Source organism: Lactuca serriola, chromosome 7 (genome assembly GCF_051521515.1).
Source record: "Lactuca serriola cultivar US96UC23 chromosome 7, Lser_US96UC23_V15, whole genome shotgun sequence".
In the NCBI taxonomy this organism is placed as follows: Eukaryota; Viridiplantae; Streptophyta; class Magnoliopsida; order Asterales; family Asteraceae; genus Lactuca; species Lactuca serriola.
Genome location: NC_136414.1, coordinates 133,131,866 through 133,159,820, shown reverse-complemented (window position 1 = coordinate 133,159,820; position 27,955 = coordinate 133,131,866). Strand labels below are relative to the sequence as shown.

General features: G+C 36.8%; 1 protein-coding gene across 5 annotated transcripts; it reads right to left on the bottom strand.

Moving 5' to 3' along the window:
* Nucleotides 1-20,603: 20,603 nt before the first annotated feature.
* LOC145060988 (uncharacterized) lies at nucleotides 20,604-27,107 on the bottom strand. Of its 5 annotated transcripts, none has more exons than XM_079008333.1 (19): nucleotides 27,011-27,107; nucleotides 26,048-26,108; nucleotides 25,820-25,924; nucleotides 25,682-25,744; nucleotides 25,525-25,595; nucleotides 25,338-25,437; nucleotides 25,182-25,252; nucleotides 24,952-25,052; nucleotides 24,753-24,856; nucleotides 24,417-24,470; nucleotides 24,290-24,345; nucleotides 24,150-24,188; nucleotides 23,904-24,048; nucleotides 23,406-23,584; nucleotides 22,886-22,953; nucleotides 22,706-22,778; nucleotides 22,567-22,628; nucleotides 21,258-22,482; nucleotides 20,604-21,010 (listed from the first exon to the last, which is right to left on the bottom strand). In XM_079008333.1, the coding sequence occupies exons 2-19, from the start codon at nucleotides 26,102-26,104 to the stop codon at nucleotides 20,734-20,736; spliced, it is 2,850 nt and encodes a 949-aa protein (XP_078864459.1). In that variant the 5' UTR covers nucleotides 26,105-26,108; nucleotides 27,011-27,107; the 3' UTR covers nucleotides 20,604-20,733. The 5 variants fall into 5 exon arrangements, with proteins under 5 accessions (XP_078864459.1, XP_078864460.1, XP_078864458.1 ...); XM_079008334.1 differs by having other exon boundaries at nucleotides 27,006-27,102; XM_079008332.1 differs by having other exon boundaries at nucleotides 25,820-25,931; nucleotides 26,049-26,108; nucleotides 27,006-27,102.
* Nucleotides 27,108-27,955: the final 848 nt, after the last annotated feature.

Below are 27,955 nucleotides of genomic sequence, written 5' to 3'. Positions count from 1 at the left end.
AGGGAAATAGAAGAATTATGGGGTGGAGGATGCTATTTTTTCCCTCATTTGGTATCGTTAACATCCCTAAGATGTGAGTGATATGCACATATGCATTATCTAATGAATCCGTTTTGCACTTGTAAAAGGTTTTATTTTGTTGAAAATTGGGAGACATATTTTTTTTCTAAAAAAATAAGAAGCTTAGATTAGTACTTACAAAGTTTTTTTAATGATAATTTAAAATAAATAAAAGTTATTGTTATGGGTACAATCATATTGGCTTGGCACACATACCTAAAATTAGGGGGTGGGGGGTCTTGGTCTTTGGTACCACAATATGTTACCGTTGGTATCTGTGACAACCTGAAATTTATCCCATCACGGTAAACCCTTTTCCGCTAATAAAGCTCGTTTTATTAAATTGTTCCGTTAACCTTTTTGGATTAGGTTAATTAAATTGGGACTTTTATGATGGGTTTTGGTCCTAAGAACATCCTATGTGCTCATACAAACCCTAATGCTTGGATCTAGGTTTCTCTATTGTACATGCTTTGAATCCAAGACTATAAACCCTAATTCTAGCATATGGAAATCGATATTAACATATAATTAGGTTTAAGATGTTACCTTGATTGTTATGTAGCAATAACAATCCCAATTCCTCCTTGAATTGACTTTGGAAGGCTTAGAGTCACAAGTGTCACTCCTCTAATGGTTTACGAACACCAAGAGCAAATGGAGAAGGTATAAAGAGAGAGGAGAGGTATAAGAATTCGTCTCTAGGACCTCTTGGGAAGGCATGGACGAATTCATGAGCCTTGGGGTCTTTATATAGGTGTAGAGATTAGGGTTTTAGTCATTATCCTTATCGAGTTGCTTGCCCACCAAGTAACCATAAGATAAGCCTTTGAAAACCCGTATCCTAGTCGAATTCTAAGGCCTTATCACCTTAAATTCGTCCAACCCATTAATAAGATAATCCTTACCTTATTTTGTAACTATCACATAATTACAATTCAGCCCCTCTAGTTTAATTAATTACACTTGATCACAAAATTAATTCTTAATTAATTATTGACCAATATTAATTAAACAAATATGATTTCTCCTTTAATATATTATTCTTATAACATATTAATAAATCATAATAACCTCTCTCTCTATTTATTTCTCCAATCAAGTTGCTTTGGTGAAGGCAACCCAAAAGGACCATGCACCATCGGGTCAAGTACATACCAAAATAGTTATGGACTTAGACACTAATCCAACAGTCTCCCACTTGGATAAGTCTAACAACTATTCTGCGTATGATTTCAGATCCCGATCTGCAATCGTAGCTTTCCAAAGCCATTGTCAACTCTGATCCTGTCAGATACGCGTGTCCTTAGATAAGGGATCATATATTCCTCCATTCTAGATATCATATGAGATATGATTTCAAATCATTCTCTTTGTACTATTTCTCGAATTCCGATTTATGACGACTGACTAATTGAACAAATCAAATTAGCCCTAGCCCGGCCGAGCATTTACGTTTGTCATCACTAAATCATCGAGGGGCCCAAAGATATCGCTTTTATTCTACTTTGAATAAAAGGAACGGATAAACTTTGATACAATGCTTGCTTGCACTTACTCACCAAATCACACACAACAATATGTTTTATAACACCAAGTTACTAGTGCGTTTACATATTATCAATGTGCAACCGATTTGCAAGATACAACTCACACATCTCGGTTTCAAGAATATAAGATGTTATCGTCTCACCAATCACTCATGATACAATTCATGGAGTGATCCAAGTGAGCGTGGGTTTAATCCAATGCTCAAATCATATTCATAAGCACTCATGAACGTTGCAGCAAACATTTGGTTATGTCTAATACTCTTTTAGACAATCCACACACCAATTCACGACAGTCTTCATTCATATCTACTTCCAACATATGAACGATTGAGGCCCGTTCGAATAATTCGATTATTCTTAATAAATTCAATTATTCTGGAAGTCAAAACATGCAAATGTGAAACACAAGAATAATACTAATCCCATATGGCCTCAAACCTTTGAGTATAAATAAAACTCCTTTTATTTATCACCATATCGATTACTCATTATTTGTCGTTTCGGGTAATCAACTTCTTACTTGAATTATTACACTTGTCCCATGCTCTTAGCATGCACACAATGTTTACCTATGGTTCTTACTTTATGAAATAGATCATATTGAACACATTTCCAATCATACTCATTTCACAACTCCAAATCCTTTTCATAAGTGTAAGAATATCAAATTCTTGCCACTTATAGAATATGCTAGATTCTAACATTTTATGCAACGATCGATTTGTAATATCACTGCACCAAAGTCATAAAGACTATTGCCAATGATATTACAAAGTCCTCTATCGGAGATTGTTATAAGACAATTCCTTAGATATGATGTCTCTCACTCAGAGTACATTCCTTTGAACATCCTTTTGCATAAAAGTTTCTAATCTAGTCATAGATTTTTCAATATTCAATTCCCAATATGGACACGTTTCCATTTTTTTTTCATATGACAACTTATTCTTAATAGAATCTTATCTATTCATAATAATGTCGATATGGTCCATCCAATATGGAAACATTTCCATATTTTCCAATACTATACTTCCAACTACTCACAAGCGACCAATCCTCGTCGAACTTTGGATTGTCCTTTGATAGTTGTTTAATTATTTTAGTCAAAACCGATTCTAGTCCCTTTTCCCTCTAAATACGCTAGACATTTGGAAAATTTTAGAATGGTCAAACATTAAAGCATTTGCAATCGATCCTATACCCGAAGCGTATGGGACACGACGCACAATGTTTTATTTGCTATGTTCTCAAAATTCGAATTGTGAAGAGGAATGCCGTAATCATAATCGAAATTTTAAGAACACACTATGTACCTTTGACTAAATTTTATTAACATTTCTCTACCTAATCCTATAGATTTGAAATGAAGCATAATATTCTCTCCCTTAATTATAGCAAAACAACTTTACAAACCTTACGACTTTGCAAGGTATAACTCTTGTTTTCTATAATTAATATTGCCAACTTGCAATACGTGCCTTAATAATCATACAATCATAACTTTTATGCTACCACTATCATGATGATTATTATAAACATAACACTTATGCTCCCACTAGCTTCGACATGTATTCAGAAACAGCTAAACTTTCAGAAAAACAATACTTATTGAATTTCTTAAATTCATGTTTCTAATACTTAATGCTTTGATAATATTTTATCAAGGCCTCTTATACACCTTTGCCTTAGATAGTTCATATGTGTGTCTAAACAATTAAGACTAATTGCCAAACCTCACAATTCAAATCATGGAAAGGGATACCGTAACCATAATTGAATTCGAGAATGCAATTTTACAATCACTATTTTCTTAAAATCTTTCTTAGTGAAAGCATTTCCTCACAATCATTTTCATGAAGTAGGAAATCTTATGACACTTAGATTTAAACGGTGTATTTGTTCCTATCCATGTGAATTTGTCAAAACCAAATTTTACGACAAATTCAAACTCATATGGATCGAACTTTCTTAATCTTGATTTCTTGCCTTATGGTAGCACAGCTGCCCACCATGTCTTCCAAGTAGTTAAGCAGCTCACCCTTTCCTATTAATGTACCTTTCATTGATTAAGGTGCCTTTCCTTTTATGCGTTCAAAATGAGAACTCATAGGACTTACATGCATAATTAACTCAATTGGAACGGCACAGAAACAAAATAATGTCAACACGATAGGTTGTAAACCTCAACTCGTGTGCTAGTGATGATCGATAAGGTCTATTTGATTTGTTCTTGAAACCTTTCAAGACCAATAAGACTCCCACTGACTCCTTGACATATAAGATTCTCTTGTCAACAACCATTTCTTGACAAACAAATATTCAAGAGTTAGTGTAGCTTTTATCAAACACTTCATAAATTGGTCCTAGTTGGTCTTTGTCTTATCCAAGACATCACAACTTTCCACATTTGATGAATGTTATAAACCTTTAATACTTTTCACTCATTGTCACAATCTTAACTTTAAGACTTGTCATTGGAACGAAGTATGATAGACTTCTTGATTTAACCATTTCTTCAATCCTTGATTCCTCTTCTTAAACATACAATTGTGCTAAGATTTACTTAGAGGATCAATTGAGATATGGTTCTTAATCATTAAGACCTATCATAAAGCATAAAAGCTACTCTCCCTTCTTCTTAGAATGGAGAAACTTTTATCTTTCTGCCTACTTGATTCTTCTTATTCGTTATACTATTTATTTAAACCTTTTTCAATCAATCTAGAATTACACTTAATCTTGTGAGTATAATCACATTTACTAAACCTTTAGTAAATCATGACAAATATCTTTGTTACTCTTATGGTGGACTTGATCAACACATAACTTTGTGTACTCGATCTCCTAGTCCTTCACTTTACATTTTGTCAATGAATTAGTCTAATTTCCAAATATGAAATTTCTCATTCATCGTGCAACCAAGTTGCATGATTCCAAGTTTCTGTCCAATTGAAACTTGGGCGATGAGAAACTCTCCCTATTTGGTAAATTTTCGACATTTCCATAACTAAGAATCAAATCCATTATTGCTAATAATAGAAACATCCAAACATCAATTTTTCATATACGCCATTGCAAGGATAAATAAATAATATAAAATCAAAATTTATTTTATTGCGGAAAAATTTTGTCCTTACAATGCAATTCATTGAAAAACTATGCTAATACATCTTTCTTAGCAATCTAATTCTAACTCTAAGTAGTAGCTCAAGAATCTAATCTTCGAGAAATGCGATCGAAATCCATTCCTTCACGGTTAGATTTTGCTCACTTCTTCCCTTAAGCTTCCTTTCTTTTCTTCGATCCTACAAAACATCAATTGTAATCTTATCACATTATGTATTAAGAATCTAGAATAGAAGCTTAAAAGAGTTAGTTAATGGATTTTACCTATATTAGAGCCATACGTTTTGACTCTCCCATCTCTTAGATCTCTTAGGTAAATGGGGCAGTTTCGTCTCCAATGCCCTTTCTCTTGGTAATAAAAGCAAATTGACTCCTTTGTAACTTGACATGGAACTACTTCAGACATTGCCTTTCTCTTATGATCAAACTTTTCGATCATAGCATGTCTTTCGTTGCCATTGTCTATATCTATAGAGGTCTTGAAGACAGATTCACCAATCAACTTTGCTTTTCTATTGCGCCAAACCATTGCTGATTCAGCAGCAATAAGCATATAGGTGAGATCTATAAGGGTCACGTCGCGGTTCATCATATAGTACTTTCTTACGAACTCACTATATGAGTTAGGAAGTGACTGAAGAACCCAATCAACAGCCATTTCCTCACAGAAAACGGATCCCAACATTCTTAACCTATCAATGTGTGACTACATCCCTAGGACGTGTGCACACACCGGCTTTCCTTCTTTTTGTTTACTTGCCAAAAGGGCTTGAGTGATCTTGAACTTTTCAAGCCTTTGAACTTGTGGGTTAGGGAGAATAATTGTAGGAGGAGGAGGAAGTGAAGCATGATTTCTTGTTCCTTGATCGAATCGTGGAATATCATCTTCATGTGGAATGCTTGTTCCACGAAATTTGGGAAAACCATAGTTGTCGAACTTCGACATCTACAATACGGGAGAAAACGAATTCAAGTTAGTTGATTGAATGAGTCTTTAGAAAATCACCCAAATGAGATACTAAGGCTAGGACCCAACACAATATTCTACAACTCGGGAGAGGGATGTCGTAACCCTAATTGCAGAATATTTGAAGGTAAGTGAATGACGATTCACTAATTTCCACCACGAAAAACGAAAAAGAATTTAAGTTTTAAATCTATGAAAACTCCTAGATCCTTTGAGATTCATTGGACTTTCAATGGCATGTTAAATCTCGATATGCCCCTCTTGTTTGTGACTGGGATGCCGAGGATCACAAAGCGGGTGTGAATAACCATGCAAACTTACATGGTGCCCTCACATGTTATAGTCACCTATTCGATGTGCCGGTAAACCACACACGCTCCACCGAACTATGACAAACATTGAGTCACCCTTTGCTACCTTTGCTTAGAACCATTTAGTGTGCCGGTTAACCACACATGCTCCACTAACGCCTTCGCAAGGGCACAAAGTGTATTTTCATGGAATTGCATCAATTCACTTTTGCCTAAGTAACTAAGATTGGGAATTTTTTTAAAAACATTTAGTTACTTTTGTACTTTATTATACTTATAATGAAAGGTTTCGTCCTATCCTACCCGTTCGGCTAACGACCCTCCACTAGTCAAGAGTGCGGTGGGTAAGAGTGGATACCCATTCAATCGCCATTTTATAGGCAATTTCCTTAAACACCCCTTATAGACCAACTTCGTGAATGAGGCCTACTAACGGTAAGACTGACTTTTACTCATACATATATATAATGTTAGACTTTTAATGTTATATATAATATAGGGTGTATTATATACTTTCAAAATACTAGGTGGTCTAATTTAACAATTATACTTTTAATTCAATTAAATTGTAAACCTAAACTTTTATGGATTTATTAAACTTCCTTTAATTATACACCTTAATTAATCAATAAAACCATAAGGGTGTGATTTGAACTTTTTCAAAACTATACTAGAGATTTAGAATTTAACATTCCTATTTAAACTTTTAATCAACTTTTAAATTCCAAAACTTGAGGGCAAGTTTTGAAACATTTCAACACATTAGGGTTTAGAATTTAAATATACATCAAAATTAAACTATTAATCAAAATTTAAATTCCAAAACTTGAGGGCAAGTTTTGAAACCTTTTTTCAAAACATTAGGGTTTCAACTATTTAAATTTCAAAACAACAAAACCTTTAGGTTCAAATTTAAACTATAAAACCTAAAGGGGAAAATATGAAACTTTTCAAAGCACAAGGATCAAATAACAAATAATCTAAATTAACATTTAATTATATAATTATCCATATTTGATTTATTTAATGATTTCTTGCAAAACAATTTACCAATTAAGTCAAAATAATTAATTAATTATCACATAAGGAAACAATTGTCTTATTAATTGATAAATATCTTTAATAAGATCAAGAATATAGTCAAATATATCATAAAATTGGATTAATATTGATCTAATATGATAAGGTAACTATCCATAATAAAAAACAGCAAGAAATCCCGGATATACCTCTGTCTGATGAGTTGACTCGTCGAGTCAAGCTTGGACTCGTCGAGTCTGCATGGACTCGGCGAGTTCAACTATGGACTCGGCGAGTCTAGCCTCCAAAACATCAAAAATCGAATTTTTTTTGAACATGTAATGCATCAATACAATTGAAACCAGTCTAGGCTCTGATACCACTGATAGGTTTTGGTCCTAAGAACATCCTATGTGCTCATACAAACCCTAATGCTTGGATCTAGGTTTCTCTATTGTACATGCTTTGAATCCAAGACTATAAACCCTAATTCTAGCATATGGAAATCGATATTAACATATAATTAGGTTTAAGATGTTACCTTGATTGTTATGTAGCAATAACAATCCCAATTGCTCCTTGAATTGACTTTGGAAGGCTTAGAGTCACAAGTGTCACTCCTCTAACGGCTTACAAACACCAAGAGCAAATGGAGAAGGTATAAAGAGAGAGGAGAGGTATAAGAATTCGTCTCTAGGACCTCTTGGGAAGGCATGGACGAATTCATGAGCCTTGGGTTCTTTATATAGGTGTAGAGATTAGGGTTTTAGTCCTTATCATTATCTAGTTGCTTGCCCACCAAGTAACCATAAGATAAGCCTTTGAAAACCCTTATCCTAGTCGAATTCTAAGGCCTTATCACCTTAAATTCGTCCAACCCATTAATAAGATAATCCTTACCTTATTTTGTAACTATCACATAATTACAATTCAGCCCCTCTAGTTTAATTAATTACACTTGATCACAAAATTAATTCTTAATTAATTATTGACCAATATTAATTAAACAAATATGATTTCTCCTTTAATATATTATTCTTATAACATATTAATAAATCATAATAACCTCTCTCTCTATTTATTTCTCCAATCAAGTTGCTTTGGTGAAGGCAACCCAAAAGGACCATGCACCATCGCGTCAAGTACATACCAAAATAGTTATGGACTTAGACACTAATCCAACATTTTATTATGACTTCATAAGAGTCGGAACAAATTAGAAACACATGAAACACCCTCAATATCCCCTTGAAATTTTTTTAGTTACAATCAAGTCACATTACGACCATTTACTCGGGTATGACCATAAGCCCCATTTAACGTCAGTATCGGGTAGATTTCCACTGGGCCACAAACTCAAAACCCTATATAAGGGTGAGCAAACCTCATTTACACCCTTTCCACTCTCTCTACTCTCTCTCTCTCTCTCTACAAGTTGCTTTCGATCCAAAAACGCCCATTTCAAGCTCCATAATCATAAGTAATCTATCCTACCTTGTTGTTTAGCTTGATATACCTGCAAATTCGTGTTTAAATCACCCAAAACCCTCATAATCATGTGTTTACGGCCCAAGAACACTCTTGGACCGCAAACACTCATAAATGGGGTTTTGAAGCCCCAAAACCCTTCCAAATCACTCCTAGGGCTTAGGTATGACTTGGGCACTTGCATGTACGAGCTTAGAACACCAAAACCTTGTCTTTTGAGGAGTAAACATGAGTTTACGGCCCAAGAACACTCTTGGACCGTAAACCCCTCTTCATGGGCCGTGAACACCTTTTAAGGTGTTAAATTTGCCCTTAAACACCTCCTATGGCTTGAGATAATGTCTAGAACCAACCACCATCGAAGTAGGACCCTTAAACATCAAGGAAACCATGACCCTAGAAGATTACGGTCGTAAACCCCCCCTCCCCAAGGATTGGTCCATGGGCCGTAAACTCCCTTAAGGAGGTCAAATGATGCTCTAACTTCCCCATATGGCTTGGAATAACGCATAGCACCTTGTATTCTTTCATTTAAGACCTTAAAACATGAAGTGAGGAGACAAGTAATAGTTTACAGCCGTAAACTCCCATAAATGGTCTATTTGGGGACTTAGTCACTTCCCATGCTCTAAAATTGAACCTAGCCTAATTCCACAAGTGTTGTAAGACTTTTAATCATCCAAGAACACACCACCCATGAGTTTACGGCCAGAAACTCATGGGGATATGGTCTTAGGGCCGAAATCTCCATAAAGAGTTTACTCTTGAAGAGTAAACTCCCTAACTAGGCCATACACTCCCTTATTGCAACCCAATAGCCTCCTAGCACTTGACCAAAGTTTCTTGCGCACATTAGGATGCTTATACGAGTTTAATTAGTATTATAATCACTAATTGTATGTAAACATATTTCTTCATATTTTACTAGGTCATTAAGTGTGCTTAAGTCTTCACTTGACACCGAACACTCGACCGACACTTCCATCCGATCCACTCGCCACGGGTGAGTTCATACCCCTTAATTAACCTTTTAAATGATTTTAACTGCTTTTATAGGGGGAATACAAGTTGAACTATACATTTATTAGATAAATCACATGTGATTAATAACTGTATAGCAAAATAGATTTTTGCTTGTTAACTGTTTTATCCAGCTTAAGATGTTCCAATCTCGCTTTCAACTCTAGTTAAAGTATGAATTTCTCTTTTAGATTATCATAAGTATTCGAAAGGTTTTCCAAAGGTTTTTCAAGCTTGGTTACTAAAGATACATCAAGTCGTAATTTCTTGTTAAAGGTTTTCCAAAGATTTTCTTCACTTAAACTGTTTTATCAAATCGTTTTCAAAGCTTGTGTTACAAAAATGACATCAAGTCGTAAATTCTTATTTGTAAAGGTTTTCCAAAGGTTTTACCAAAGTTTTCTTCTATGCTTCTATTTCGTTAAATGCATGCCTATATTTGTATAATTATATAAATAATGTTTAAAGGACTTAGGAAGGCTAGTTCGCCCTATTTCCTTTTCCTCATTGGGATGTGGTCTGGTGGCTTTCGGTTATCCGTCTGAAGGTCGTTTAAACATTAGTTATATATCATGTATACATGTATGGACATTAAAACTCTCTCTCTCTCTCTCTCTCTCTCTCTCTCAGCCAATTCATCGCCTTGAGTAGTACAGGCATCCTTCTATGATTCATGTCTCTGGAACCCTAGTAACTATTATAGGAATAGTTAGGAGACTCTATCTCTATCTCTATCTCTATCTCTATCTCTCTCTCTCTCTCTCTCTCTCTTTTACTTTAGAATGTGACACACTATTTCCCTGTACGATGCTTCATTGCGCCAACGCCGTGTAACTAGAGTCTCCGGGAAGGAGAGCGAACATCATGTGTATAGATCTATATGGGACTGACACTCCCACACCCAGACTACTAGCTACAGTCCGCGCCGGTAAGGCCCATGGGTGACATAATGCCACTACATCTAATGCCACTACCTCTACGCATGACCTGGAGGGTCATCGGATACTCTATCGTCGATCAGCATGGTTACATACGAGTTCACATTCACCCTTTGTTTTAGACTTTGCTAGCTGTATCGTCATTCGATACTGTCTGGAGTCTGTGCTTCCTTTTGTTAAACTGAGCCAGGCGTATCATTCATTCGATACTCTCCCGGAACCTATGTTTTCTTTTGTTTTAATCAGTAGTGTTACTGCTGAGGTATATATATATATATATATATATATATATATATATATATATATATATTATTTTCCCCTAGTATTTTCACTTGTGATTTTCTCATTACTCTTTTAAAGTCAATTATGTATTTGGTAATGATAGTAATTTGGGGAAAACTACTCCTTAAAACATAAATCGGTCGGGTCTTGGTAGAAGACTGCTTTTATTTAGAAAATATAGGATTTGCTGGAAAGGACGCTAATACACCGTAGATTCTAAACTACTATCTTTCATAAAGTTGTTTTGAATAAAAATGTGTATTTATACAAATGACACTAAATACTTATGGACTCACCAGCATTATAAAAATGCTGATACTCGCTTTCAAAATAACTTGTATTCTCAGGTCATCGATAGACAGGTACATCCCGGGAGCTTTTGTGAAGACAGTCTAGTACCGAGCTGCATCTATATTATTCCTTGTATTACTTTGATGTTGCTATGAAATGTAAACTATGTAAAATTATTACTATTAATGCAATGGTTGTTGTATTTTGATTACTATACTGCATATGTTGTGATACTTGACATGACGTCATCCACCCCAGAACGTTTCCGCCGTTCCGGTTTTGGGGTGTGACAGATTGGTATCAGAGCATTTTTTATAGTGAGCTCAGTATATCAATTCATAAAAGATATACGACCTATAAATACCTTGGGATAAAACACTCTGACCAAGAATTATACTTTAAAATATAACCATATTTTACCAAAGTATAACATCCAGAATCTAAACACTCGAACAAAAGTATCACAAGAAGAACAAAATAAAAGTCTTTGGATGTTGACCACTACCGTCAAACCTGAGTAGTTATGTAATCGTAAGCTGGAATAAATGTAACCTGATCAACTACATTTGTTCGAGATGCGACCAACGTGTGCTTGGGAGTGATGGTGGTGTTGCAACGAGTCTGAAACTTACCAACTAGGAATGCTAGAGCCAAACATAAATTTTAAAATACTATGGGAGTATTTTGGAATACTAAAAGACTCACATTAATCCCAGAATCATATTCAGAAGTTAAGAATCAAACAAGAAATTAAAATACCATAGGGGTATTTTAGGATCCATAGATAACCTTGTGTGAAGAACTAAAAAGATCCTTATTGATATACATATGATTACAAAGGGTATACTTCCAAGGTTATATATAATAAGGATCCCATAGACTAAGAATGTACGGTTTCGCTCTACTTCCTTTTCCTCGTTGGGATGTGGATATAGAGTAGTATCATATATTCGAAGGCCTATCGGATCTAGGTTATATATAATTTGTGTACCCTATGTAATTTTAGTAGGACTCGATATGGATCACCCAGTGAAATGTTAATAATCTCTTAGGATTCTCTAGACATTTCCATTCTCGCACGAACCCTGTAGAAAACCTTATCCACTTCAGTGTTCGACAGAAGAATTGATTCAGACCCAGAAGAAGTTCATTGAGAAGATTTCCAGTTCGGAAATAAATGAACTAGGATGAGACTATTGAAACCACCAAGTGCCTATACCTTTTAGGGACACTGGTGGGAAATCCACCTGAACTTTCGAGATTTCCAGTCATCCATCATGAAGCGATGACACTCAGGGGCAGGATCAGAAGTAAGAAAGCGCTGACACTCAGAGTCAGAATCGGAAGTAAGACGGAGTAGATCGAAATTCAATATGTCTACCCGAGAAGAGAACCCTAGGTAACTACCCAAAGAAAACCAACGCCGATCCCAGTCAAGGATAAGAGGTAGGCAGAGGGAGCCAGTACATGGAACTCGAGAAGTGTCTTTTGCTCGTATTGTCGTACTAATACACCAATAAAATAATACAATTTAGTGAATTAGTGATTACATTACTCACACCATGTGTTAGGTAAATCGCCTTTTCCCGTCGCAAGTAATACGATTAGATCGGATTTCAAAACCTCGATTGAGAATGTTTAGCCATAAGTCTTCATGAGCCTTTCTTTCTGCAGTCTTCGTTCTGAACTGTCCTCAGATCTTTCCAAAGCCGGAGAGTGAATCTCTCCAGTATAAAGATAACTTAGTAGGAATGACCCTCACCTTAAGGCTTTCCGATACTCTTACTCCTACCTTGAATACCCGGACTACATCATAGGGATGTAGGTCGACACTCAGATAACCAATATCTGAGGCGCGGGAAAATTTATGCCTACTATAGTAAGGATAGATACGTCTAGAGTTAAACATCGTCTCTCATCAGCTTGTGTTCCTTTCCGTGTAGGAAAACCATGCCTCCGAAGAAACGTAACCAATCCGCTGACAAGAAACTAACTCTCCTATTCGATGAAGCTACGTTCCAAGCTGCAGTCTCGGCAGCCGTAGCAGCTGTCATGGCTCATCTGAATGCTAACAATGCCAGTGTTAGCAGGAGCCCTATCGAGATTTCCGATTCTAACAATGGACAATAGCAACCAACACCTGCGTACCCAGCCACCCAAGAACCTCAACAAACTCTACTGAAGAGAAAGTTCAAGAATGAGGAGGGAAGTACCTCGGCTCAAGGACCTTCCGAAGGGCAACGAGCTAAGGCAGTCAATATCCCTGCCAACCCTTCCATCCCGACTTCAAGAAGACCATACGTAGGAAACCTTCCCCACTACAGCAAGTGTAGCTACCATCATCATGGTATATGTCGAGAATTCTTTTGCGTTAGGTGCAATAAGAAGGGGCATACCGCTGGTACCTGCAGAACCCCGGTTGAGTTCATCACATCAACCACCAATGTGGTGACCAGTCCAGTATGCCCTCTATGTGGTGAGATTGGACACTTCAAGAAGGACTACCCAACTGAAGGAAACGACAAGGGCACATGAGGGGTGTAGCCCTAATGCCTAGGGAGAAGCATCAAGGAAGCCAATAGAAATTTTGGTACGTCTCTCAAATCCTAAATAATTAACCAAAAACATTAAATAACTAATTCCAATTTGTGATTACCCTCCCGTTAAGGCGAAAGTCTCAACACTGTAGTAAGAATTCGAAAATTTCATCAGGAAAAGCTATAATGGTTCGGTATATACGTTAAAGCCATGTATAATTAAGATGGATAGACCGCGAGTGAGTGATTCTGCCTCATTTCCTGTTCCTCGTTTGGTTGTGGATTTAGGGCGGAGTCGCTCAGTCAACAATCCTTCCCACCTTAACTATACATGACTAGTGTATGCTAAGCGATTATAGACAGACCTCCTGAGAATCAATTCATGCAAAGTACACTATTCCGAAACCTTAGGACCCTCTATAGTTCCGCGTCGACTCTATCGGTCCAAGTATCCGCGATAGTGATACACGGGACGAAACCCGAGACACCAAGAACTTGTGTGCCCGTTCAGCACATGGCCCTATCGACCCCCATTCTATGTCATGTCGATGTATGCCAACTTAGACGCCTCTATCAATCATGGTTCGACTTAATGCAACCATGTGTAAATTCCTAGTGCTGTGTAAAAAGAACTTTCACCATGGCCATTTCGTCAAATAAAAGTTCTTCCGAACTTAATAAAACGTAATGCAATCCTTCAATCGTCTCCCTTATCTAAAACCTTACGAAATACCCGCGAAAAGGGTATCACGCGCTGTTAACCAACCCTTCCTTAGACAAATAGAACCCGAAGCGAAAGACACTGCAGGTATTCCAGAATACGATAACCACCCGAAACCTACTCCATAGATCCCCCAGAGAGACCCTTAGCACCTCACAATCAGGTTCGTGAATCCAGAGGAAAGAACTCATGGGACTGACTACTATAACTGAGTATACGCATAAGGGTGGTATATAATTGAGATCAAAAAGATTTAAGATGTGTGCTTTCTCCCTACTCCCTGTTCCTCGTTGGGTTGTGGGTCTGGGGTGGAGTCGCACAACTGAACGTCCTGTCGATCTCAATTATATACGGCTTGCATACACCAAGTATTAGTGGTTAAGCCAAGTATGAGCTCTACCATAAACCTCATAGTAAAACCCTTTATCCAATCCCATAGAATAGGAACTAGATTCAAGAGAACCATTGCGGGTTGAACTACTAAAATGACCACAAATCCGAAATTTGTTGTCATCCCGGTTAAGCCAACATAGTAGCTAACACCCTCAGTTGGTAAAGAAATCTGAGTCATAAGAGTCAAAGACATTGACTACGACCATCCATTCACACTTAATCCCACGAATTAAGCATCTCAGCGGATATCCCGGAAACCTGGAAGTTGCGATAACTTAAACTCTGAGAAGAGTGGATGAGAAGATTAGAAGTTCCGAGTGACAAAACTCTATACTTCTAAACCTAATCTAAATCAAGGAAACTCAGAACCACCGGAAGAGTAGTTGCAGAAGATGCTCGCACTACTCAGGCACTTCGTCCACCCTGTTACTGACGAGTAGTGCCTAGGACACTCTGCCCCCCTCATGTGGAAAAAGTCACTGTTGCCCTGTAGAGGATAGACTGCATTCTCCGAAGTGAATACTAGAATGCCAAGAACCATAGGATAACCTCTGTAGCCAAGAATACTTGAATAAAGTACGAAAGCAGGTTGCGTTAAGCCTTATAACCCAGATCCCGAAGAGATTATAGACTTGACACCAATCTAGGTGTTAGTCGATGGGTTATACAAGAGCACACACTTCCTGCAACTAAAAGAAACCGACGCCTTAGAGAATAGTGCATGTCTTAGAGATTCATTTGACTACTTGGTGTTCCAATAATACTATCTCACGCAGAGATAGTAGAACCACCTCCCGAGATAGTCCAACACTTCAGAAAATCTCTAAGGATTGAGTTAGCCCTGAGCAGAGCTTGCTATTCATGAAACAGCAAAGCAAGTGAGAGCATGATTCTTTCCCGATAGGAATCATATTGTGAAGGCGTCAACTAGACGATGATGAAAAGGTTAAAAACTTTCTAAACACTCGTCTGGTAAAACCTTATCTCACTTACTACGTGGGTTTCCGTTAGAAACATCTCAAGAATCAGAAGTGCAAGTTCATTTTGCACTAGGTTGAGATAGACACTCTGCAGCAAATAGATACCCGTAGACATCCAATTCATCGGATGATCCAGAAAACCTATGAAAGCCAATCAGCAGGAAACACGAATCCAAGGATGACTCGAGCCTTCTAAGAAACAACCCAAAGAACTACACTCCCAGTATGAGAGAACGTTTGGAACTTCAGAATGGTGATCACGCCAGTAATGATCTCGCCATAGAAGTACACTATGCTCTAAGTACTGAAAAGCTCTACCTTTACGAGAGCTTAGAACCATCCGAGGTTCTTTACAAAAATTGGTCCAACCCTCGTCAGACCACTACTACTTTCGAAATTCCATAAGTTTCACTCCGAATCAATCCACATCTTAGACTTAAAAGAGTGCTTGCCCGACGTAACTCTATAAATCCCACCTGTCTTGATAGAAATCATTGGGAACCCTAGCTTCATAAGGAAACCTATAGGAATTGTGAACCGAGCAATCAAATGAACGAAACGAAATCCGCATCCCGTTAAGTGAGGGTGTGCTGGAACGCCAAGCGAAGGCCGGAGTTCACTTGGGAGCGCAAAGACCAACCGAATAGGAAGTACCCTCATCTCTCTACCCGATTGTTCATGCCTACTCCCTTGCCAAAACCCTAATTTTGGGACAAAATTCCCTCTAACGGGGGGATGATGTGACAACCTGAAATTTATCCCGTCACAGTAAACCCTTTTCCGCTAATAAAGCTCGTTTTATTAAATTGTTCCGTTAACCTTTTTGGATTAGGTTAATTAAATTGGGACTTTCATTATGACTTCATAAGAGTCGGAACAAATTAGAAACACATGAAACACCCTCAATATCCCCTTGAAATTTTTTTAGTTACAATCAAGTCACATTACGACCATTTACTCAGGTATGACCATAAGCCCCATTTAACGTCAGTATCGGGTAGATTTCCACCGGGCCAAAAACTCAAAACCCTATATAAGGGTAAGCAAACCTCATTTACACCCTTTCCACTCTCTCTACTCTCTCTCTCTCTCTCTCTCTCTACAAGTTGCTTTCGATCCAAAAACGCCCATTTCGAGCTCCATAATCGTAAGTAATCTATCCTACCTTGTTGTTTAGCTTGATATACCTGCAAATTCGTGTTTAAATCACCCAAAAACCTCATAATCATGTGTTTACAGCCCAAGAACACTCTTGGACCGCAAACACTCATAAATGGGGTTTTGAAGCCCCAAAACCCTTCCAAATCACTCCTAGGGCTTAGGTATGACTTTGGCACTTGCATGTACGAGCTTAGAACACCAAAACCTTGTCTTTTGAGGAGTAAACATGAGTTTACGGCCCAAGAACACTCTTGGACCGCAAACCCCTCTTCATGGGCCGTGAACACCTTTTAAGGTGTTAAATTTGTCCTTAAACACCTCCTATGGCTTGAGATAATGTCTAGAACCAACCACCATCGAAGTAGGACCCTTAAACATCAAGGAAACCATGACCCTAGAAGATTACGGCCGTAAACCCCCCCCCCCTCCCCAAGGATTGGTCCATGGGCCGTAAACTCCCTTAAGGAGGTTAAATGATGCTCTAACTTCCCCTATATGGCTTGGAATAATGCATAGCACCTTGTATTCTTTCATTTAAGACCTTAAAACATGAAGTGAGGAGACAAGTAAGAGTTTACGGCCGTAAACTCTATGTTTACAGCCGTAAACTCCCATAAATGGTCTATTTGGGGACTTAGTCACTTCCCATGCTCTAGAATTGAACCTAGTATAATTCCACAAGTGTTGCAAGACCTTTAATCATCCAAGAACACACCACCCATAAGTTTACGACTGTAAACTCATGGGGATATGGTCTTAGGGCCGAAATCTCCATAAAGAGTTTACTCTTGAAGAGTAAACTCCCTAACTAGGCCATACACTCCCTTATTGCAACCCAATAGCCTCCTAGCACTTGACCAAAGTGTCTTCCGCACCTTAGGATGCTTATACGAGTTTAATTAGTATTATAATCACTAATTGTATGTAAACATATGTCTTCATATGTTACTAGGTCATTAAGTGTGTTCAAGTCTTCACTTGACATCGAACACTCGACCGACAATTCCATCCGATCCACTCGCCACAGGTGAGTTCATACCCTTAATTAACCTTTTAAATGATTTTAACTGCTTTTATAGGGGGGATACAAGTTGAACTGTACAGGTATTAGATAAATCACATGTGATTAATAAGTGTATAGCAAAATAGATTTTTGCATGTTAACTATTTTATCCAGCTTAAGATGTTCCAATCTCGCTTTCAACTCTTGTTAAAGTATGAATTTCTCTTTTAGATTATTAGAAGTATTCGAAAGGTTTTCTGAAGGTTTTTCAAAGGTTTTCCAAAGGTTTTTCAAGCTTGGTTACTAAAGAGACATCAATTCGTAATTTCTTGTTAAAGGTTTTCCAAAGATTTTCTTCACTTAAACTGTTTTATCAAATCGTTTTCAAAGCTTGTGTTACAAAAATGACATCAAGTCGTAAATTCTTATTTGTAAAGTTTTTCCAAAGGTTTTACCAAAGTTTTCTTCTATGTTTCTATTTCGTTAAATGCATGCCTATATTTGTATAATTATATAAATAATGTTTAAAGGACTTAGGAAGGCTAGTTCGCCCTATTTCCTTTTCCTCGTTGGGATGTGGTATGGTGGGTTTTGGTTATCCGTCCAAAGGTCGTTTAAACATTAGTTATATATCATGTATACATGTATGGACATAAAAAATCTCTCTCTCTCTCTCTCTCTCTCTCAGCCAATTCATCGCCTTGAGTAGTACAGGCATTATAGAAATAGTTAGGAGACTCTATCTCTATCTCTATCTCTCTCTCTCTCTCTCTCTCTCTCTCTTTTACTTTAGAATGTGACACACTATTTCCCTCTACGACGCTTCATTGCGCCAACGCCGTGTAACCAGAGTCTCCAGGAAGGAGAGCGAACATCATGTGTATAGATCTATACGGGACTGACACTCCTACACCCAGACTACTAGCTACAGTCCGCGCCGGTAAGGCCCATGGGTGACATAATGCCACTACCTCTACGCGTGACCTGGAGGGTCATCGGATACTCTATCGTCGATCAGCATGGTTACGTACGAGTTCACATTCACCCTTTGTTTTAGACTTTGCTAGCTGTATCGTCATTCGATATTGTCTGGAGTCTGTGCTTCCTTTTGTTAGACTGAGCTAGGCGTATCATTCATTCGATACTCTCTAGGAGTCTATGTTGTCTTTTGTTTTAGTCAGTAGTGTTACTGCTGAGGTATATATATATTATTTTCCCCTAGTATTTTCACTTGTGATTTTCTCATTACTCTTTTAAAGTCAATTATGTATTTGGTAATGATAGTAATTTGGGGAAAACTACTCCTTAAAACATAAATCGGTCGGGTCTTGGTAGAAGACTGCTTTTATTTAGAAAATATAGGATTTTCTGGAAAGGACGCTAATACACCGTAGATTCTAAACTACTATCTTTCATAAATTTGTTTTGAATAAAAATGTGTATTTATACAAATGATACTAAATACTTACAGACTCACCAGCATTATAAAAATGTTGATACTCGCTTTCAAAATAACTTGTATTCTCAGGTCATCGATAGACAGGTACATCCCGGGAGCTTTTGTGAAGACAGTCTAGTACCGAGCTGCATCTATATTATTCCTTGTATTACTTTGATGTTGCTATGAAATGTAAACTATGTAAAATTATTACTATTAATGCAATGGTTGTTGTACTTTGATTACTATACTGCATATGTTGTGATACTTGACATGACGTCATCCACCCCAGAACGTTTCCACCGTTCCGATTTTGGGGTGTGACAGTATCGCCCCTCACGCCCCCGTCCTTAGCTCTTGTATCCGGAAACAAGGTTAGGGATCTTCACACTAAAGGCAGAGGAAGAAGCCCTTAACCAGGTTAAGTCTTGCGCGACACTCTTGGATACTTCAATTGAAGATGCCCCATATACCAGTGGTGGAGCTACCCTTTGGGTAGGGAGTGTATGACACCACTTGGAGTGACTACACCTATTAAATATATATAATTTTTTTGCATCTATTGATATTAAATAAGTAATTGACTCCACTTCACAAAAGATGGGCACCTCTTGAATCAACAAATAACAAAACTTCCCTCTTTTTAAGCCTATTCTAGTTGTTGGTGTGCAGAACTTCACCAAGAAAAGAAGTCGAAGACAACCAACTACTTACCGAAATATGCTCTTAGTTGGTTGCAAAGAGTGGTGGAGGCAGCCACTTTAAGTGGGGTGCATGGCCCCACTTGGAGGTGGATCCCACCATTTTTTGTACTATAAAGCCTTTAAAAGAATCTGATTTTTTAGTAAAAAGCCTCTCTTTGACACCCACTTTTACATCATATATATATATATATATATATATATATATATATATATATATATATATATATATATATATATATAATACCCATTTTTTTTTAAATTTCACAATTTTATACTTGTATGTATTTTTTTATCAATAATGGACTCATTTAGATTTCGTTCTCATCCGCCACTACCCCATACCCATGCCCTTAGCTAAGAGGGGGTGACAATACAATCACCCTTTATCTATCTATAGAAAAAAAAAAACTTACAAATTAAAAAAAAAGGATTAATTTAACAAAAAATTTGTGTTTTGAGTTTTTAACTTTCAAAATACAAAAGATATTCCCCTTCTATCAAAATGAAAAATTATCATTCTTGAGTTTCTTCGTTTACTTTGTTACTTGATCTAAACTCAATAACGTACTTTTATAAGAGATTCCATGACATATCCATCAAACAAACCATATACATCAACAAATGGTAACTGTACTTTCATATAAACATGTGGTGGATTTATGCATATAGTTTCAAGTATGTAATAAATTGAGGTTTTCTGAAGACACAGTTATCAATACAAAGCACTTAGACTGAAAATGTTAAGAGCTCATCTTTTTGCAAGTGTAGTCGAAAATTATTTGCAAGATGCTTCTTGTGTCTTGCTCCTTTGGCAGCTTTAGTAAACGAGCCACTTTTGTATACCCGGCATGTTGCCTCAGGAGAGATTCAGGCTTTAAATCGTGCTTCATTTCCTTATTGGGCCTTTTGGGTTGTGTCAGGGCCCATTGCATAGCCCATATTGCTAAAGGCCGCATGTATGTTATAGATCTGTAGTGCCCTTCAGTATTCCAAGCTTCTGGGGTTTGGAAAGAGTAGCTGCAAAAAAAGCAGGCACGAGGATAAGACTTTAATCTGGTAAGTTACATATGTAGTTTAAATTTGTTGCTTATAAAACATTGATAAATCTACCTAATTATAGCATTGTGCTTTCTTGAAAGATTACCCAACTATAGCGATGGAAATTGCTTTGTATTTGGATAACATTGATTTTATGGAAAGAAACAAAAGTATGATACTATAAAAAACAAATGAATAATAGTAGGTTGCTATTAAGTATGCTTACCCACATCCCTCTTCGGACCAAGCGGTCTCATACACTCCACTTGCAGTGTGGAAAGCAGTGTCGATCATGTCTTCATGAATCATCCCCGCAGCAACTCCATAAGTAACTCCTGTCCAAATTTCCCTTGATTGCATACACGACATATCGGGTTCACCTGTGGGTAGCATCCCATTAATAGCACCACGTTTCCCATTCTTCACTTTCAATACATTGAAATTGTAAACCTTCTCCAATGCGCTTTTCGCCTTTTCTTCATCAACAATCGGAGAAAGCCCACATGCTCTAGCATACCATTGACCCGCCAATTGATCAGCTTGAATGGACGAACTTGCCCTCCCTTTACTATCATCATAGTTAAAATAAGAACCATTCCACAACTTATCATACACACTCCTCGCTTTCATAAACTTGGCCCAAAAATACTCTTCACACCCCTTATCACCAACTACACCCGCCATAGCAGACGCCGCCTGTAACGCCGCCACCCACAGCCCACCGGAATACGCACTAACACCCGATACCGACCACGTGTCATACGTCTGATCAGGAAACCCTTCGTTTTCAACCATCCCATCTCCATCCTTATCAAATTGCTCCATGTACGCCATTGCAATATAAACCGAAGGCCAAACAGCTTTCGCAAAATTCTTATCTCCGGTAGCCACCACGTCTCTGTAGGCTTGGAGGACAAATTTAGGGTTTAGATCTTTCCATTGGTCTGTATTGTAGAGGTTATAGAAGTTAACATCAAACCAAGGATCGATCATTCCGATATCATGAGGGACAGCACCTAGGGCTTTTTTCGGGACCGATGCCCCGTCGGATAAAATATCCATTTTACGGGGATCATGCATCATGACGGCGGATGCGAAGTCGCGTTGGAGGCTGAGTTCGAGTTTGGGGAAAAGCATGATTAGGGCGAATGATGCGTAGAAATGGACGTCGTATGTGTTACACATGTGGTATTCTATTCCTTCGTAATACAGAAATTGCCCGATGTTTTCTTCTCCGTCTTGTAGAAGATTTGTTCCAAATGCTGAGATTTTTGATGTGGGGTTATGGATTTCTTCAAGTACTGACGTCATTCTTTCAAGAACGTTAACAGCAGTGTCGTGTTGATGAGTTGTATTAGTATCACCGTTACTTTGAGAATCCATGTTAGATTTATCAATTGAGAACTGTCTTCCATTAATGGTTGATAAATTGTGTACAGGAGGTAGTCCATCTGGAAAAAAAAACATAGATTATGAACATAAACTTGAGCTGCTTTCATTTGATAAAAAAATAATAAAAAAAAGATCAGGGTTACCTGTCCAGATTGTGCCCCCTGAGTTGAGATAATATAATTCATTGAAAAGAGTGATTGGGTACCTGAAGAAAGGCAATAGGATTAGAGATTAGTAAGGGCAGTGAAAAGAAAGAAAATTAAATTAGAGGTTTTGGATTGCCATTCAGGAAGCCTCTTGTCTTCGAGGATAGGCTGTTGCCATGCTTCTATCTGGGCCTCCCAATTACCATGTTCTAAATTTCATACAAAATCAATAATTGGAATTGTTAATAATATATAAAAACAACTTTCTTGGAACAACAATGTACTTTAAATACTAAAATAGATAAGAAGGCATCACCTAGAATAGCATCATGTGCGATTTTTTCAGCAGCATCCCCATGACTACCATAAAATTTGGTGTAACGCCTGTCACAAAACATCCCTTGTAAGAATCATGCTAGTTTTCATATAACACTAGAATGCAAGAAATACCAATGTACTTTCATTTCTTTGTTTATCAAAGCATTAGCATTCTACCTTTTTTTTCTACTACAACAACGTATTTTCAATTCATCTTATTAAAGCATTGTATTCTGAAATATCTACCTACCTATAGTATTCAACTTCTAGTATTTTTCTTATTAGGACCTTACACTTTAAAAAATCTACAAAATTATAGCTGTGAAAACTGCATAGTACTTGGATGACATTGGGATACATTGGTTAATTTTCAAAGTAGGATCATGTAATAGGATGAAATGAAAGTAGGATGATATAAATATAATAAACCAATACACGAAAGTACGTTGCTATTTCTTGAATTTAGCCCTTTTGATATATAATAAAGTTTGAGAAAAGAAAAAGGTATGGTGAGTCACCTATGGTAAGTCCTGGTTGGAAAGACAACTTCCGGGCAGTCCCACGCCAATGAGAAGGTAACAGTCCGCACAGCCTGAGATGGTATGGTCACAGAAGCTGCAATAGCCGCACCTATACATGACTTTGCTTCTGAAACCATTGGTAGTTGAGAGGAATCAAGGTGATCAAAAGAACCATTCTGAATCATAAAAATTAAGGCTAAATGTAAGAAATGGCTATGTACTTTCATTAATATGTTTACTATAGCATCTTATTTTCATTATCACCTACTACAACATTGCACTTTGAAAAAACTATCCCACTATAGCAATTTCATTCGTATAATTGGTCAGATTTTTCAAAGTACAATGTCTTAATTAGACAAAAATCGAAAGTACAGTGCTATAATTTGGCAGATGCCTTCATAAGAATAAAACTGAAAGTACAGTAAATGAAAGTAGGATGTTGTAAAAAACAATTAAATGAAATTAAATTGCTATTTCTTGTATATAACCAACCTTTTTAATTTCATTCCACATGTCTTTTGCTGTGAGACCCTTGGAGTTTCCAGATATTATAAAGGATGGACACTCTGAAAAGCGCACATGGTTTGTTTCTTGTGCTGCAATAGCAAAGGTTACAGGGGGCTGTCCATCTGCAGTCCTGTAATAAATAAATGAAAGCATGTTGCTATTTCTTGCATATGGCATAAATGGAACGACACACTGTTAATGAATTAATAAATAAAGGAGACAAGAATTTACGAGTGATGTAGGAGTACTCCATGAACGCCATCTTTCACCCTGATAACAATATTTTTAACATTTATGACAAAGCATATAATTAATAATCCTGAAACCCAGTATGGATGTAGAATCTGAGGTTAACATGTAAACATCCTTACGTCATTTTTGAATTGGAATGATGACCGGATAATCCAGAGGATCCACCAACAGAATTCTAAAATAAGTGAGAATATCAACTTTTACTTATTTTGTTTTTCTGAAATACCTAAACTGATGATAACTTACCTCCCATGTAAATAGCAAAGTGACATCTGCATCTGTGTTTCCAGTGTTTGACAGCTAAGCAAGATTAAAGCCAATGATAAAGATCAATGTCATCTAAATAGAAGCTTTTTAATGTATGTTATGTTACACAGGAAATGATAGGAGGGCATTCGTGTCTTTTGTACAGAAGAGAGATTGAGAGTGACTCACTGTCACATCATGTTACACTTTTTGGATGGGACAAAAATTGCAATATTTGTCACATTGACATCAGTCTCAGTAATGTCAGGCCAAAAGCAGTACAAGTTGTGTCATGTCATGTCATTTGTCAATGGGGTTTAAGAGACATAATCATACCGTGTAAGTAAATACTGCTACAGGAAGGCTGCTTTCTTTATAATTATGAGGGATAATTGGGGAAATCTGACGACAAACTATTTTGAGGTCAGGATCAGGTTCACCTACATAACAGAAAAAGGGTTGGTCAATGATGACACAAAAAAAGTCAAACTTAGACCAATGGTCAACCTTGGGAATGAAAAAAAATGAGAATTACCATCATAAACTGTCCAAGCCCTTGGGTATAATGCATGATATGTAGATTTCTCTCCACTGAAATTCCAGTCCCAAGATCCAATCCCATCAACCGAACTGTCTCTGTTAATTTCACATTATTTTCAGTTTCATTTTCATTTTCATTAATAATTCTTTCAACTTTCTATCAAATATTACTTTTTTTTTCTTGTAGGGAATTGTTTTAAAAAAGTTTAATGGAAAGCTTCTTACTTCAGCATCTCTTGGTTTGGTGGGCAGAGGACAGTCGAATACTTCTTTCCATTTGGTCGTGAGACAAACATCTGCACAATGTCATAAAGTACATAAGATATCATTTACAAATATTACAGTGATGAATATATCTGTAAAAAAGAAGAAAAAACTTACAGAAAATTGATTTGCTAAAACTGGTTTATCTTCACATAATTTAGGAAAGAGTTGCCAACGCAAAAATTCGCCTTTATATGTCCTTCCAATGCTACCTGCACTGCCAGATTTGTTCTTTCAAATAAAATGACCAAAGGAAAGAGTTGTGATTATCAATTTATCATACAAAAAGTTTAAATGAGCTTACCCAATACCACCTAAAGGAACACCATTACAAGAAGAATAGTAGTGTTTCTTGAAAGGATCAACAATAGTTCCCTGAAACAACATAGTAATATAACTTAGTGAATTGTCATGATTAAAATGCTTATCAAAGAAATATTGATATGAATTAAGAGAAGTACATTTCCATTTCCCTTTGCAGCATCTTCTCGTATCCAACGCCATAACCGATATCCCATTGGAGCCTATGCAAAGGAAGAAAACAATTAAAAAAGATGATATGTAAACAAATTGTATTACTTGATATATAACATACATACCAGATGGATTACTTCTTTGAACTTTAAACCAAACTCTGAAAGGGGAGTTTCCTTAGTGTTTAGTTTCCTCTTCCATGTAAGAGATGCAGGTTTTGCTGGATCAACCTTACCCAGGAGAAAGATTTCTTTTTAATTAAAAAGATCATAATAAATTTTAAAAATATACAGAAACAAGAGAGGCCTGAAAATGAATAAAATATCAGAATAGAAGCATTATTATCCATGTACCTTGATAATACTAGCATCAGAAGCTTCTCTATCAGCATCATAATTATTTGCTGTCATTTCCCTGAGAAAAAACATGGATAAAAAGATTAGCTGTAATGTTCACAGACTCAGCAAATATGTGTAGCATTAGATCCTGTATTAATTTCATTTTGATGTAAGATACTGTGTTTGTTTCAAAATCATAGTCCTCTTTTTATTTTGATTCAAATCTTACTTTCCAATTTGGATAATTACATAAAGTTTTAGTTGTTTCTGCTCAGAGTCTTCTATACTGCAGTATCTTTTAAATTGATTAATATCAAAAAAGTTCTTTTGAGTTCAAATCTAAATCCATTTGAGACCACAAAGTAAAAAATGGAATCTAAATTTGTCTGAAGAGTGTTCTCTCAATGATTATCATTTGCAAAATCTTTTCATCTTAACTAGTTATACCGATTGGTTCAACAATAATAGCCTGTTTATAGCAGAAACCATTGATGCTAACAATCAAGCACACAGGCCGCCTGCACTTTTGACCAATTCCATTGCTCCTATATTCTTGTGAATACAGACACAAGCATAAACTCAACAAAATGCCAAGTCAAAGGCTTGCCATAATCAGTACGAAGATTCAGATACCACGAACTTTAAGTAATAAAACAAAATCTGCTTGAAAACCTATCTTCGTAAAAAAAAACGCAATGATACAGTTATACTAGAATAGCGATCATAACATATTTTGGCAAATCAATGGCATTTTTTACACGGATAACTTAAATTCGACGCAACATTGCATCTCCAATGCGGAAACAAAAACCAGATGCGGAATTCACTACGATAGATAATAAAGTTGAATTCAATTAAAACAAGCACTTTTTGGTAAAGCAAATTTATTAGCAATTAATCAACTAAGAATTCCTCATTCATCGTAAGTGAAAGAATCGAATCGAAATACAATCCAGTGTTGAATTTCACGAACCTTACCAAAGTTTTGAAGAAATGATTCTGCAAAAGATTCCGTAGCGATTGTTGTAGAAACCTGCTGTATCATGAAACTGAAAATAAGAATAGTCAAGGTGTGCTGCTGCCTACGATTATATTTAATTTAATTAATTAATTAATGTCCAGTTGTTTAACAGTTGGTGAATTACAATACTTTCCCTGGACTATTCATTAATCTACAGCTTTGGTCTTATTTTCATTTGTTACATTTTCCATCCAATTTAAAAACTAATGTGTTGTACCTAGGGCTGGCAATACTCGACACGACCCGCGACACGACACGAAATAAATAGGTTTGGGTTGAGTTTTTCAACCCGCCAACCCGTTTATTAAACGGGTCATATATGTGTTTCTCAAAAAATAACCTATAAGTATTATATAATATATATCATTGATTCATAGACCATTTGACTATTTTAACATTTTGACTCGTGGTTGATGGTCTAAGGTCGTAAGTCGTAACCTATAAGGCTAAGTTTGTAACATGTTTCTATGAATGTTTTTACTTTTCATTTGGATGTTTAAGACTTAAATGTCTAAAATTCGGACCCACGAACCTAAATCTGACCCATGAACCCGCCAAACTGTGAACTCATATAAATAAATGGGTTGGTGGGTCATATATGGGTTTATGTTCCAAACCCGCCAACCCGTGACCCGCCAACTCATTACCTGTATATTTAAATGGGTCGTGTTTGGGTTGGCATATTTTGACCCGTCAACCCGCCAACCTGCCAACCCGCGACACGCCAACCCGAACACGACACGATTGTCAGGCCTAGTTGTACCTAATGACGATTGGTGTTTTTTCTCAAGGTGTAAACTTTGTAGCATCTTCGATTGTTAAGTTTTAATGAAAGCATATATTCAGTCTAATGTATATTCTAGATTTTGGATTATATGGTTTATCGGTTATTATCACTATAA